Below are 14,855 nucleotides of genomic sequence, written 5' to 3'. Positions count from 1 at the left end.
CACCATCTTGAACCTGCACCCGGACCCAGCCTGAGTGAGTCTTGAACCCCAAGAGGTCTCCACCCACTCCTGTACCCTTGTTTGTGGTAGTAAAGGTGCCCAGGTGGCCATTTTCTAAAACTGAGGACTTGCTATTTTGAACCTTAAACTTTACAAAATCATAACTCCAGTTCTACTAATTTTGTGTTGTGTTATTACTGTATTGCTGTTTGTGTGCTGCATAACTACTTATCACATTGCCTCTACGTTTAGCCTGACTGCTTTTTGTGCCAAGCTACCCAGGGTTAAGGACAGGTTAAATTAGTGACTTTTGCAAGGGGTTGTGGTGGTTGCTGGACCAGAGCTCATACCCCAGTCAACTGATCACCCAATTTCTCACATGGGGTGTCCGTGCAAATGATAGTGATGCTAAGAAAAGTTGTCTTGTTTGTGGGTTGGTGGAAGTGAACACCGTGATTGAGGTATTGAGGTCCCCTGTTGGGTAGTGACTTGAATGTATGTGTGAGAAGTTTGAACTGGCAGTGCTTCAGAACGGAGAGCCAGTAGAGCTCTCTGAAGAATGGTGTGATGTGTGTTCGGCACAAGAGGTCAAGGACAAGTCTGGCAGCAGTGTTTTGGGTGGTTTGAAGTCTATGAAGAAGATCGGTTGGGATACCAGCTAGAGTGCATTGCTGTAGTCCAATCTGCTTGTGATTAGGGCCTGCATGATGGTACGTCTGATGTCCAGTGGGAGCCACTTGAAGATTTTACGTAACATGCTGAGGATGTGGAAGCATGGCAAGGTGACGGCATTGACCTGGGGTTTCAGGGTGATGTTCTAAAAAACTTAAAATGTCCTTTTAAGGGATATGCCCAGAATGATGTAATTGCAGTTCACATGCCAACGCTGGGATATTTATTTTTTGTATTTATTCTTTCAAATTTCCATAGAATAGTAGATATTATTGCAAACATTTACAAAGCACATTTCGCACATTCACAGAGGATGGCTGATAGAAGACAAATACTATAAGTAAAATAGCATATAACCATATCAAGATTTCCTTCCAATTCGAAATGCATTTTCGTCAATTTCATTTATTGTGACAGGCAGAATGCGATTTACTTTGGTGCAGTGAAACATTACAGATTCAGAACTTTTGATCCACCCTAATTTTTTAACCTGTGATTTGACTTAGATGCAAATGCATACATTTCTTCATCAAAAATGCCCAGCAAGGACGTACATTTTTCAACAATTTTAATGAACTAATACAGATTCTTATGTTTTGGCATTAAACATGTCTTAAGAAACTCACATAGGTCCTGATGTCTTAAGAAACAATAAATTGCATGAAATACCGATTTCAGTTTGCAATTTCTTTTTAGGACTATACTAAAATGGATTTGATAGAAGTGGGTGCAATTTTAAGCAGGTCAAGCAGGTCCTGGACCGTGCCCAGTGCCAGGAGCCCTGGCCCTCCAGCCACCCACTGCAACTCCTCCGAGGAGCTCAAGGCCTTGAATTCTGGACGTCAGAACAACGGCTGCACCACATCACCTTGGGCTACCGAAGGACCCTTCACTTGCAAACTGCTGCTTCTCCTGCAGCACTGAGCTGCCAGCCCACACACGACTCTGCGCTGCCACAGTCAACCCGGAACCTCTCCAATGTATCCTGCTTGATTATTTTGTGAAGCAACCTATATTTGAATATGTTAGTTCACAAAATACTGATTCACAGTGGGCCACAATTCGATCTACCTCATTAATATGCATGAGGTAGGTCGCAAATTGAGACCCTGTACGTTTGGTTAGAGTCACAGGTATGGTGTCCTGCTGGGGTTAGCAGACCACAATGTCTGATACTGTTTTTAAATAAACAAATCTTTTTTTTTAAACTGCAGCACATATTTGTAATGGGAAAATGGGATGTGCTTAAAAAAGAAAATGAATACGTTTGTAAACATTTTTTAGGAGCAAGCAGCGGTCCCTGAGATTTCCATATCCTACATATGCCAACATTCACAAAGAACAATTTCCCTTGGGAAACCCCTTCCTGTTCGCAAATGGTTACCACCAAATTTGATTTGGTGGTAAAATATTAATGTTTTGCATCTGCGTTTCAGTCGCAAAACATTAATACATAAGCCAAAGAATCGGTATTTGAAAGGGACGCCCTTCAAAATACTGATTCTGTTTTTATTCGAAAACCCAAATTGCAATTCAGTAGCAGGTTACTGAATCACAATTTGGGTTTTCTACATGTAAACTGCCATTTTGCAGCTGCAAAGGCTCAACTTTGGCCTTTACGACCATGAAATTGATTGGTGCATCAGGGCTTAAATGACGTTTCTGTGTGCCTCACTCTCCTTTCCTGACACCATACCAAGTTCTCAAAATCTGGGTGTAACCTCTAAATGGAACACTAACCAGCACTTAATTTGTAAAAGTAATAAGTGTGAGGGCCTTTTTCAGGAGGCCACTGTAGCCTGCACCACCGCTGGCCCGAGCCAGCACTTCTAAAGACAGTACCAATAGAACTACTAATCACACTCCTACAAGTGTGACAATTCACACTATTCCAGGCCCCAAAAGGTATAAGTATGGCTTGCTCTGTAGGTACTAGTCTTTTTCAATGTATATTGAATTAATAAATAACTCTTGGTGTGATCATCTCTAAATTAGGTAGCCAGCGCCATTATGTGACAGACTGTCATAAGTGCCAGTGTTGACAATTAAGTGCCAGTGCCAAGCATTGGAAACCCTTTGTCAAATAAGCACTGAGTCTAACCATCCCAAGCATGACACAAATTGACTCAATAATACATCATTTGTGAGTTTGATAAGAATTGCCTCAGTTATGAAGGATGATTCCTTAATGAAGCTTCTACATTACCCAAGTACAGACATTCTTGTGATCTTAATCAATCAATCCCATTACAGAAGAAAGTTGGTATGTTTGCTCTACACGACTGTAGTGAGGCCTCTATATTTTGCCTTTGATGAACCTTGAAAAAGCACAGCAAACAAAACCCAACAGTATCCCATTCAGAAGCCTGACAGACACGTTCACGTTCACCAAAAATAATGCACCCAGATATGAACATTCTTTTAAAATCTCTATCTTAGTCAAAGTTAAAATCAAAAACTTTGAAAAACTTTGGTAGACGCCCATCAAAACAGATGGGAGGCATCAACCAAGGGAAACATCCTGAACAACTAGGCCCTAAACATCTACTTGCCTAAACCACTACTGCTAAACAACTAAAAAGTCTCTACAACGAAGTACTGAACAACTACTGTCTAAACAATGATTTTGCCTGAATAACAATTGCATGAACAACAAATTTTAAGGTGCGTTTTTCATTTTTTATGGTTTATTAGTTGTTCAGAATTTATATATATATATATATATATATATGAGCTGCCATGGTGGCAGGCTCTGTCAAGGTACAGAGGTCATTGCTGGGCCAGTGGTTATCTCCAAATCTGGCGGCCAGCAATCCATCAGGGTAGTGGAAGTAATGTCCTCCGCCACCCTAACGGATGGAGTACTGTTCACAAAACTCTAGATCTGTCAATCAAGTATACTTAGTATAAGGATTCCTGTTACCAAAATCATGATTTTTGTAAGTTGTACAAGTTATAGTGCTCCAGGAACATGAAATCATTTAAGGTGTACAGTTTTCTTTGCAAACCTATAAGGGTGAGGGCCAGCAGGACCCAGTTGTATGTGTAAATTTACATGTTTAACCTTTCTATACATTTTATTGGGATTATGATCCATTTCTCCTTCAGTTCACTACACTATTGCCTGGTTTAGAAGAAAAATTAGGAATCAAGCTAAAGAAATCTGGAGTCATTTAACTTTGATCATCTAATGTTGTCTCTGTAATTATAAAATGGCATCACTAACTCACACACATATATTGTAGATGGTAAAATGCTTTACATATTTATGTTTTTTCCTGTGCAGTACATATACCTACATCTCTGTGATCCCAAAGAATGTATTATCTGTCAACCATGAGAGTAAGAGCTTTATTCCATAGGCTTACATCTTCTACAATCTAGATAGATCACAGCAATACAAAGAACAGACTAGTTTGGGCTCATTCAGTGCATTTGATAAAAAGAGGAAGTCTGAAGCCATTCACTCTCTAGCCCCACACAGTGGTATGTTGTAAAAGAAACTCGAGGAAGGCTCTAACATTTCTTAGAGTTCTAGTTTTCTCTTAATCCAAATGTATATCAGGCTGGGACATACTTTACTAGGTACAGTTAAATTAAAGTTCACATTGTGTTGTTTATTTCTTTTTTTCATCAACCTTCCTGTGTGAGGTGGACCGCCATCACAATGCTGGCAACTGCCACAACTGCCCCAAAAATCATTGTCCAGGAGGTTATCTGGGGAAAAATGAGAGATATTACATTTATAACTCATTTTAATACCAAAGCAGCATTTCATTTGGTCTACAAGAAGATAAACATTTTACATGATGTGTTATATGGTGGATAGATGAGAGGATAGCACTCCATATAGAAGTCTACTGTAGATGCCTAAGAAGGTGTCCGACATGGGAACATGTAGCCCAGCCCTTAGGAGACAAAACATGAGATCACAATAAAATTGGGGCAGGGATTCTGCACAATTAATTAGAGGCAAATTAGTCTCAAATGGATTTTCTATAGAGGTATAAACAACTAGGTGCTGCCAAAGGCCCCCATGCCAAATAACCTGACAAGTGTATATACATTTTACTACAAAGGACCCACAGATTTGTTTTTCAAATCAAATCAAATCATAAACATTTATAAAGCACGCTACTCACCCGTGCGGGTCTCAAGGCGCTAGGGGGATGGGGTTACTGCTGCTCGAAGAGCCAGGTCTTGAGTTGCCTCCGGAATGCGGAGTGGTCCTGGGTGGTCCTGAGGTTGGTGGGGAGGGAATTCCATGACTTGGCCGCCAGGTAGGAGAAGGACCTCCCACCTGCCGTGGAGCGGCAGATGCGAGGGACGGCGGCGAGAGCGAGGTTGGCGGAGCGAAGTTGACGGGTGGGTGTGTAGAAACTGAGGCGGCGGTGGAGGTATTCGGGTCCCTTGTTGTGGAGGGCTTTGTGTGCGTGGGTGAGGAGTCGGAAGGTGATCCTTTTGTTGACGGGAAGCCAGTGCAGGTGTCTCAGGTGGGCGGAGATGTGGCTGTTGTGGGGTGTGTTGAGGATGAGGCGGGCTGAGGCGTTTTGAATTCGTTACAGACATTTCTGGAGCTTGGCGGTGGTTCCTGCGTATAGGGTGTTGCCGTAGTCCAGGTGGCTCGTGACGAGGGCGTGGGTCACGGTCTTTCTGGTGTCAGCGGGGATCCAACGGAAGATCTTTCGGAGCATGCGGAGGGTGAGGAAGCAGGAGGATGAAACGGCATTGACTTGTTTGGTCATGGTGAGAAGTGGGTCCAGGATGAAACCAAGGTTGCGTGCGTGGTCTGAGGGGGTAGGTGCAGTGCCAAGGGCCGTGGGCCACCAGGAGACGTCCCAGGCATTCGGGGTGTTTCCGAGGATGAGGACTTCCGTTTTGTCTGAGTTCAGTTTCAGACGGCTGAGTTTCATCCAATCTGCGACGTCTTTCATTCCATCTTGAAGGTTGGTCTTGGCGCTGGTGGGGTCCTTGGTGAGGGAAAGTATCAGCTGAGTGTCGTCGGCGTAGGAGGTGATGATGATGCTGTGTTTGCGTACGATGTCGGCGAGGGGGCTCATGTAGACATTGAAGAGAGTCGGGCTGAGCGAGGAGCCTTGTGGGACGCTGCAGATGATCTCGGTGGGGTCTGAGCGGAAAGGTGGGAGGTAGACTCTTTGGGAGCAGTTGGAGAGGAAGGAGGTGATCCAGTCCAGGGCCTGTCCTTGGATCCCAGTGGAGCGGAGGCGGGTTATTAGGGTGCGGTGGCAGACGGTGTCGAAGGCAGCCGAGAGGTCGAGGAGGATGAGGGCGACTGTTTCTCCGTTGTCCATCAGGGTTCTGATGTCGTCTGTGACTGAGATGAGGGCGGTTTCTGTGCTGTGATTGGCTCGGAATCCGGACTGAGAGGGGTCGAGTAGGTTGTTGTCTTCAAGGAAGTTGGTAAGTTGCTTGTTGACGGTCTTCTCTATGACTTTGGCAAGGAAGGGGAGGAGCGAGATGGGGCGGAAGTTCTTCAGGTCGCTTGGGTCCGCCGTAGGTTTCTTCAGTAGGGCGTTGACTTCAGCGTGTTTCCAGCTCTCGGGGAAGGTGGCAGAAGAAAATGAGCTGTTGATGATGGTCTGGAGATGCGGGCGATGATGTCGTCGGCTTTGTTGAAGATGAAGTGTGGGCAGGGGTTCGAGGGGGCACCGGAGTGGATGGAGTTCATGGTGGCTTTGGTCTCTTCCGTGTTGATGTGAGTCCAGGCGTTGAGGGTGATGGCTGGGGTTGTAGGTTCTGTGGTGGTTGGCTGGGTTTGGTGTCCAAAGCTGTTGTGTAGGTCGGTGATCTTACGATGGAAGAAGGTGGCGAGGGAGTTGCAGAGATCTTGTGAGGGCGTGATGGCGTTGGCGTTGGCGATAGGGTTGGAGAGCTCTTTGACGATGTTGAAGAGTTCTCTGCTGTTGTGACTATTTTTGTCCAGTCTGTCTGTGAAGGAATTTCTTTTGGCGGCGCGGATCAGTTGGTGGTGTTTGCGGGTAGCGTTCTTGAGGGCAGTCATGTTATCTGCGGTGTGGTCCTTGCGCCAGGCTTTCTCGAGGGTGCGGCAGTTTTTTTTTTATTCCTTGAGGGTATCAGTGAACCAGAGGTTTTTTTGGTGATGGTCTGTCTTGGGAGGTGTCTGAGGGGAGCGAGGTTGTCTGCGCAGTTGGTGATCCAATGCGTGAGGCTGAGGGCTGCGTCGTTGGGGTCGGTGGAGAAGGTGGGTTGGTTGTCGCTGAGAGTGGAGAGAAGCTGTTCCGCAGGGATTTTGTTCCACTGTCGCCGTGGGATGGGTTGTGTGCGGATGTGGCTAGTCTCGCGTCAGAAGGTGAAGTGGACACATCTGTGGTCGGTCCAGTGTATAGCGGAGGAGTGGCTGAAGGATACGTGGTTGCTGGCGGAGAAGATGGGGTCGAGCGTGTGCCCGGCGATGTGGGTGGGGGTGTTCACCAGTTGCTTGAGACCGAGGTTGGCGAGGTTGTCGAGCACGGCGGTGGTGTTGGGGTCGTTGTTCTGTTCCAGGTGGAAGTTGAGGTCACCGAGGAGGATGTAGTCCGGCGAAGCAAGGGCGTGCGGGGAGATGAAGTCAGAGATAGAGTTGCTGAAAAGGGCGCGTGGTCCAGGGGGTCGGTAGATGAGAGTTCCTCTGAGGGTGGTCCTGGGGTCGGTGTGGATCTGGAAGTGCAGGTGTTCGGCGGCGAGGGGGGTGTCTTCGGTGGAGGTGGTGACGTTGATGGAGTCCTTGAAGACGATGGCGATTCCTCCTCCTACTTGGTTGGTGCGGTCTCTCCTGGAAATCTTGTAGCCGTCGGGGATGGCTATGGCGGTGTCGGGGGCCGAGGAGGCGTTCATCCAGGTCTCAGTGATGAAGGCGACGTCCGGTGCGGTGGAGTCCAGGAGGTCCCAAAGTTCAACGGCGTGCTTGTGGACGGAGCGTGCGTTGATCAGGATGCATTTGAGGTGGTTGTTGGCGCGTGGGCTGGCGGGCGTGGTGGTTTCGTGGTGGAAGGTGAGTTTGCAGGTGTGACATACGTAGGGTCCGTGGGTACGTTTCGGGTTGGCTTGGAAGCAGGTGCTGGAGCGCCCCGGGTTGAGGGCGAGGAGGGTGATGGGGTCGTAGCGGTGCTGCGGGGTTTGGGAGTGCTGGGGACCAGGGGTCGTGGCGCTGGGCGCGGTCCAGGCGCGGACGGGCGCAGACGGGCTTGCCTTTGACGCGCCAGCGGCGCGGCGCGGCCGCCATAAGAGGGAGGAGGGGGGGAGGAGGGGTCAGCGGGAGGTGGGAGGGGGGCGACGAATGGGAGCAGGGGGGGCGGGGCGAGCAGGAGGTGGCGGTGGGAAAGCGGAGGGTGGGGGGGTCAAGTAGAGGGGGGGAGAAAAGATAGGGGAGGGGGGGTTGAAGGTGGAGGGGAGTAAGGAAGAAAGATAGGAAGATAGGGGAGGGGGGGTTACAGAGGTGGAGGGGAGTAAGGAAGGACAGAGAGAAGAGCCAGGAGCAGAAGAGCAGAAGAGAGAAGAGCCAAGAAGAAGGTAAAGAAGAAGAGGAGCGAGGAGTCAGGAGCAGAAGAGCATAAGAGAGAAGAGCCAAGAAGAAAGGTAAAGAAGAAGAGGAGCGAGGAGTCAGGAGCAGAAGAGCAGAAGAGAGAAGAGCCAAGAAGAAAGAAAGGTAAAGAAGAAGAGGAGCGATGAGTCAAGAACAGAAGAACAGAGGAGAGAAGAGCCAAGAAGAAGGGTAAAGAAGAGGAGGAGAGAAGAGTCAAGGAAGAGGAGTCAGGCAGAAGAGGAGAGACCTGAGAAGCAGAGGATACGAAGAACACAGATGAAGAATACAGATGAAGAAAGAAGAAAGCACACGCAGGTCGCGGTGCAGAAGAGAAGGAAGAAACACAGATGAAGTACACAGAAGAGGAACACAGATGAAGTACACAGAAGAAGAACACAGAAGAAGGACAAAGAAGAAGAGAGAACACGCAGGACGGGGTGCAGGGAACAAAGAAGAACACAGATGAAGAATACAGATGAAGAACACAGAAGAAGACCAAAGATGAGGAAAGAAGCAGGAAGAGAATGCGGTGAGGAAGAGGAGCGGGCAGAGGAAGAGCAGAACACGCAGCAAGAGGGCTGCAGAAGAGGAGCAGAGAGCGAAGGGAAGAAGGACGGCGGAGGAGCGGAGAGAGGTAGGAGGGGAGAGCGGAAGGCAGAAGACAGAGGCACAGGAGAAGAGGTGAGTAGCGCGGGGCAGGGCGAGGGGCTGGGCGGGGGGAGTACTTACTGTATTTACGCAGGGCTTGCTTGGAGGTTTCAGGAGCCTGGGCTGGTGGAGCTGCAGCGGCAGGGGGAGCGACCTACCCTTGGGTCAAGGGTCGCTAACTCTGTCGCGCAGCGGCCTCCATAAGAGGGAGGAGGGGGGAGGAGGGGTCAGCTGGGGGCGGGAGGGGGGCGACGAATGGGAGCAGGGGGGGGCGGGGGCGAGCAGGAGGTGGTGGCGGGAAAGCGGAGGGTGGGGGGATCAGGTAGAGGGGAGGGGAGAAAAGATAGGGGAGGGGGGGTTGAAGGTGGAGGGGAGTAAGGAAGAAATATAGGAAGATAGGGGAGGGGGGGTTACAGAGGTGGAGGGGAGTAAGGAAGGACAGAGAGAAGAGCCAGGAGCAGAAGAGCAGAAGAGAGAAGAGCCAAGAAGAAGGTAAAGAAGAAGAGGAGCGAGGAGTCAGGAGCAGAAGAGCAGAAGAGAGAAGAGCCAAGAAGAAGGTAAAGAAGAAGAGGAGCGAGGAGTCAGGAGCAGAAGAGCATAAGAGAGAAGAGCCAAGAAGAAAGGTAAAGAAGAAGAGGAGCGAGGAGTCAGGAGCAGAAGAGCAGAAGAGAGAAGAGCCAAGAAGAAAGAAAGGTAAAGAAGAAGAGGAGCGAGGAGTCAAGGACAGAAGAACAGAGGAGAGAAGAGCCAAGAAGAAGGGTAAAGAAGAGGAGGAGAGAAGAGTCAAGGAAGAGGAGTCAGGCAGAAGAGGAGAGACCTGAGAAGCAGAGGATACGAAGAACACAGATGAAGAATACAGATGAAGAAAGAAGAAAGCACACGCAGGTCGCGGTGCAGAAGAGAAGGAAGAAACACAGATGAAGTACACAGAAGAGGAACACAGATGAAGTACACAGAAGAAGAACACAGAAGAAGGACAAAGAAGAAGAGAGAACACGCAGGACGGGGTGCAGGGAAGAAAGAAGAACACAGATGAAGAACACAGATGAAGAAAGAAGAAAGAACACGCAGGACGGGGTGCAGGGAAGAAAGAAGAACACAGATGAAGAATACAGATGAAGAATACAGATGAAGAACACAGAAGAAGACCAAAGATGATGAAAGAAGCAGGAAGAGAACGTGGTGATGAAGAGGAGCGGGGAAGAGGAAGAGCAGAACACGCAGCAAGAGGGCTGCAGAAGAGGAGCAGAGAGCGAAGGGAAGAAGGACGGCGGAGGAGCGGAGAGAGGTAGGAGGGGAGAGCGGAAGGCAGAAGACAGAGGCACAGGAGAAGAGGTGAGTAGCGCGGGGCAGGGCGAGGGGCTGGGCGGGGGGAGTACTTACTGTATTTTCGCAGGGCTTGCTTGGAGGTTTCAGGAGCCTGGGCTGGTGGAGCTGCAGCGGCAGGGGGAGCGACCTACCCTTTTGACCATGTACTTCGAACTCTTACTTTGCTATACTCCCCCTCCTTTTCTACCTCCAGCTCTTCAGAATGATAACTTCTGTGACGTCCTACACACAGAGCAATTCATCAAGAAGACATTCTCTTAAAGATAAAATACATCTGTGTTCAGGGCAACTTTACCTCTTTGTTTGCATCATTGACTATCAATTATTTATTAAGTCCCCTTTTTAATAAATGCTATTTTCCATTTCACTGATGTACTTTCCCCGACAATCATGTGCTGCTCCTTGTCAGAAATAATTAACCAATGGGTAGATACAGGTAGAGAAAAGTCCCAAGCGGGTCAGCTTCACAGGTTGTACATTTCTGTTGGCTTTGGTGCTTGTGGAAGACCACCTCTTGGCAGGTGGGGTCCTGAGAATGTTTACAATATGGCAGCATGTTGAGAGGTTTATTCTAGAACTTCTAGAAGTGCTGTTGACTATAAAAGAGGTGTTCAAGCATTGGATGCATTATTTGGAGGGTGAACTGCATACAGTGACAGTTTGAACAGATCATCAGAGTTTGTGGTAGATCAAGTGCATGAAATGGTCTAGAGTGAGACACGCATGATGAGCTTTAATTTTTCACTGTTTCCATATGAGATAATGTTTCATCCAGGCCGCAAACATGGGAAGGCAGATGCCTTATCTAGCTAGGTAGATACCAAACAAGCTGTTCCCATTTATCCTCTGATTCTGACTACTCAATGATTGAAAAAGACGAAGCAGAAGTTTTGTTTTTGGTAGCTAGTAAAACAGCAAGAGCATTGATGAATCCTGAATACAACAAGCTTCAGAGGATAGATGTATGACAGCCAATTTATTATTTCATAAAAGAAAGTTGTGTGTTGCTGAAGTAGAGTTAAATACTAATTATCAGAATTGGGATATATGGCTCATTTGTCATGAAATCCTGGAATTGGTAAACCACAAGAACTGTTGTCATGTGCATTTTGATGGCTGAATTTGTAGCAAAGTGTGGTATAAAATGTTGTGTTTCATTTGTACACAAACCAAGACAGACCACTTACACAGTGGGATTATTACATTCTCTTGCAGCTGTACAATGACTCTGGTCTAACATATCGACATATTTTATAGTGAACTTTCCCCTATTCGAATAATTCACAATTTTATTGGTACTAATGGATTCTTTAATGAAGCTAGCATGCTTTGTTCCATCAAAGAAATAACATCCAGGAAAAAAGTTAACACACATTTTCTTAAAACTTAAAAGAAATCACTAGAAGACATAGACTTCCAAAGATTGTAGTCATTGACAGCAGTTCTCAATTTATGTCCAAGTTTTGAAACACATTGTTGAAGCAGCTATGAATGGTTAAATATAAATCTACTTGTCACCATCCACAAATGAATGGCCAAACTGAATGTTTTAATCAGGCCATTGAACAGTATCACAATTTCTCCCAATAAAATGTTAAAAAGATTAGATGAATTGGCTTCTTTTAGCAAAATTTGCTTATAAAGATCCCATCCATATCCACCTATGGTATCTATTCTATGATCTAATTTACCTTCTTTTTTCTAATAGAAGTTCCATCTATCAGTATCTTATATAAGATATTACACTTCAGTCATTGTGAGGATTTGGGTGTTTTGATATGATATAGCTGGTTGTCATATTGGGCCCCGTCAGGTATAGTTATTCAGCTTAAGCTCAACCCTGGGCAGCTGTGGCTGTGAGCAGTAAGGCTTATCAAAGGAACAATGTGTAAAGCATTTAACAGAACCAAACAATGAAATAAGAAAGCCACATAACATGGAAGAAACAAGACTTTAATCATCAAAATCCACCGGAGGTTCCAGAGATACGGATTTGAGAAATAATAACTTTTAAATCAAACACAAAGAAGCACAGGCCAACAAAAAGTTTGGAAACTTTTGAAAAGTTTGAAACCGTTAGGCCCATATTTATGAAATTGAGTTGTGCATAATTTTTTGACAAGAGCTAATGCCATTCCCGAATGCCATCACTGTGCCATTTTTAAGAAAAGACGCACGATGGCGCTAAAGAACGGTTAGCGTCTCAAAAAAAGACGCTAGCCGGTGATGGGTGGCGCTAGGGGAAATGGCGCCAGTGGGTCAAAAATGATGATAGGCTGATTAGTGGTAAAATATCTGCCGCTTGTCAGCCTAGCGCCAAGCAACCAAAAATGACTCCTGTCTTGGTATAGACAGGAGTCATCACCACAACCCCAATACACACCACAGGGGCCCAGCATCCCTAAGGCAACCCAAACATACCCAGTGCCAGCCAGGGGGCCCCATGTAAGGGGCCCCATAGTGGCACACCACACACACACACGTACACTTACCTGGGACGTGCTCCCTCCTCCAGTAGTGTCCCTGTGGTGTGGGTGGTGGTGACACTGGGGGTTGGGGTGGGCATCTATGTGCCCATTCAATGGTGTTTCCCCATGGAAATCGGCCTACCAGCAGTTTAATGCTTTGTCTGACCAGGCATTAAATTTTGACGCTAATCAGGCTTAGCGCCATTCCTTAGGTCCGCCTCCGAGGTGCATGTTATTTCAGCGTTGGGATGTAAATATGGCGCTGGGGGGATAGCGTCATTTTTAGGAAGGGAACACCTACCTTGCATCTCATTGTCACAATGAGACGCAAGGTGGGTTGGTGCTTCCTAAAAATGACGCTAGCTCCAATATTTTGATGCTAGACGGGTCTAGTGTCAAAATATAAATATGGAGTTAAATTAGCGCCACTTTGGGGTCAAAATAAATGACGCTTAGGTGATGCTAACTTTCCATAAACATGGGCCTTAGTTCGACAATTCCAGCCCGAGTTGGGCAACGAAGTCTGACAGGACAGAGGACTAGGGGCCCAGACCAGATACTCTGGTGGACAGCTACCTGGCCACTAGAGCATTTTTAAAGCAAGATCCAAACTTTACAGGACGACTGCCATAGACAATAATAGAATGGTCCTAATGCTGAGGGACGAAGGCCTAAAGAGCTCAACGGGGCTCCTGATGTGCAGTCAATGGGGAGGTGAAGTCCAGCCAAGTCCTCAGTCCACAGGTGAGTGGGGGGATTCTGTCCATGGATCTTGGTGTCCCATGAAGTCCTCTTTGCAGGGTTCCAAGGGCTACCGATGCAGACCTGCGCTTTTACAACACAGTGGTCAAGGTGCAAATCTTTGCTGAGACTGGTGTCCGCATTAGGTGACAAATCTGGTCATAACCAAAACTCACGGGTCCAGCAGACACAAGTGCACCTATTATCACTCTCCAAATTGTCCTTTGGGGTGCCCATCATCCAGTAGCAGCAAGACTTCTGCAGTGGCTACCAGAGCTGCGATTTGGGCTCTTCCAGCTTTAGTGGCACCAGTGCCGGTCTGGGAGGTCAGCCAACGGACCCTTGGAGTCATTGCTTCGGACTGGAGCTGGGAAGCAACTTTTCCCCAAGCTAGGCACCCAGAACAGGGTCCAAACTCTGATAGTCCAACGTGCAGCAGGTGCAGCTCATTCTAGCATTGCAGCCTCTCTTTGTGTGAAAAGTGGTCTTCTTCTCGTCCTCCTTTCAAGTCCAGCAGGTACTGAGAGTCAATGTGCCAGAGGTGCCATATTTATCCCAGCAAAATGCCCTGAGGGTACCACGCGGTCACTAGTCAATAGACTACTGGGTCCCCTCCTACCTAGTGCATAAAGTTCTTGTGATGTGTGGTATCTGGCTATCCCATAATGCCACATTCTTGCCCCTTTCAAGATGGCACGGCCCTTCCTTGGTCATAAGGAGCAAAGTAGCCCACCCTTGCTAGAGTCGCTTCCTGATGGCAACACGCCCATGGTAAAATCGGATTGAGGGCGAATTTCCCCTCTCCTGCCATGTCTCCACACTGTCTACAGGAAAAAAGGCATCCTGCTCAGGGGTGTTGGGCTAGGCAGCCCATCAAAGGCGACTTCACTTTTGAAGCATACCTCTTGGCTAACCCCTCAAGTGGCTATCCGGGCAGAGGAGATGAAACCTTGCTGCTGCGGCACTGCCTATTTGTTCCTGTGTCTGGGTCACACATCTCCCCAGACATCGCAAACCTATTTGAGTATGTGTTCCTTTGAGAGGCTGCTGGACAAGCAGCGCACAGAGGGGAAGCTTTCTAAAAGCTACTTGCCATTAAGAGTGACATTAATTTTGAGCTAGGCATCAGGTCACTTTCAGTGTCACAATTAATTAGATAATTCACATGACCCTGTTTGGTACTCCCAGTCCAACGTTAGATGGGTTGGGATGTCACCTGGTAACTCTATATTAGCCAATGGGGCTATCAACTTTACCAACAGCAAAACAACAATTTGGAAGTGTTGCTGCTAAGACATAACGTAAAACATATGTCTTACTTAGCAAAATATTGCTCCCTGCCATCAGACTCAAAATGCCTTCCTTAGGGGATACTTACATATAATGCTAAGGGATGTGGTGCCTTGGCCATAGGTTTAAATGGCAAAGTCGAAGTGGCAGTGAATACACTGCCC

General features: G+C 47.3%; 1 protein-coding gene across 1 annotated transcript in view; it reads right to left on the bottom strand.

Moving 5' to 3' along the window:
- Positions 1-917: 917 nt before the first annotated feature.
- The window catches only part of LOC138284148 (uncharacterized), a 285,937-nt gene continuing 271,999 nt past the window's right edge, over positions 918-14,855 (bottom strand). Inside the window, exon 8 of the mRNA XM_069222631.1 lies at positions 918-4,389. Within this exon, the coding sequence (XP_069078732.1) occupies positions 4,306-4,389 (84 nt within the window). The 3' untranslated portion in view covers positions 918-4,305. The remainder of the gene's footprint in view (positions 4,390-14,855) is intronic.

Source organism: Pleurodeles waltl, chromosome 3_1, assembly GCF_031143425.1.
Source record: "Pleurodeles waltl isolate 20211129_DDA chromosome 3_1, aPleWal1.hap1.20221129, whole genome shotgun sequence".
Lineage (NCBI taxonomy): Eukaryota > Metazoa > Chordata > Amphibia > Caudata > Salamandridae > Pleurodeles > Pleurodeles waltl.
Note: the sequence above shows the minus strand (reverse complement) of the source record. Positions and strands in the feature narration are given on the sequence as shown.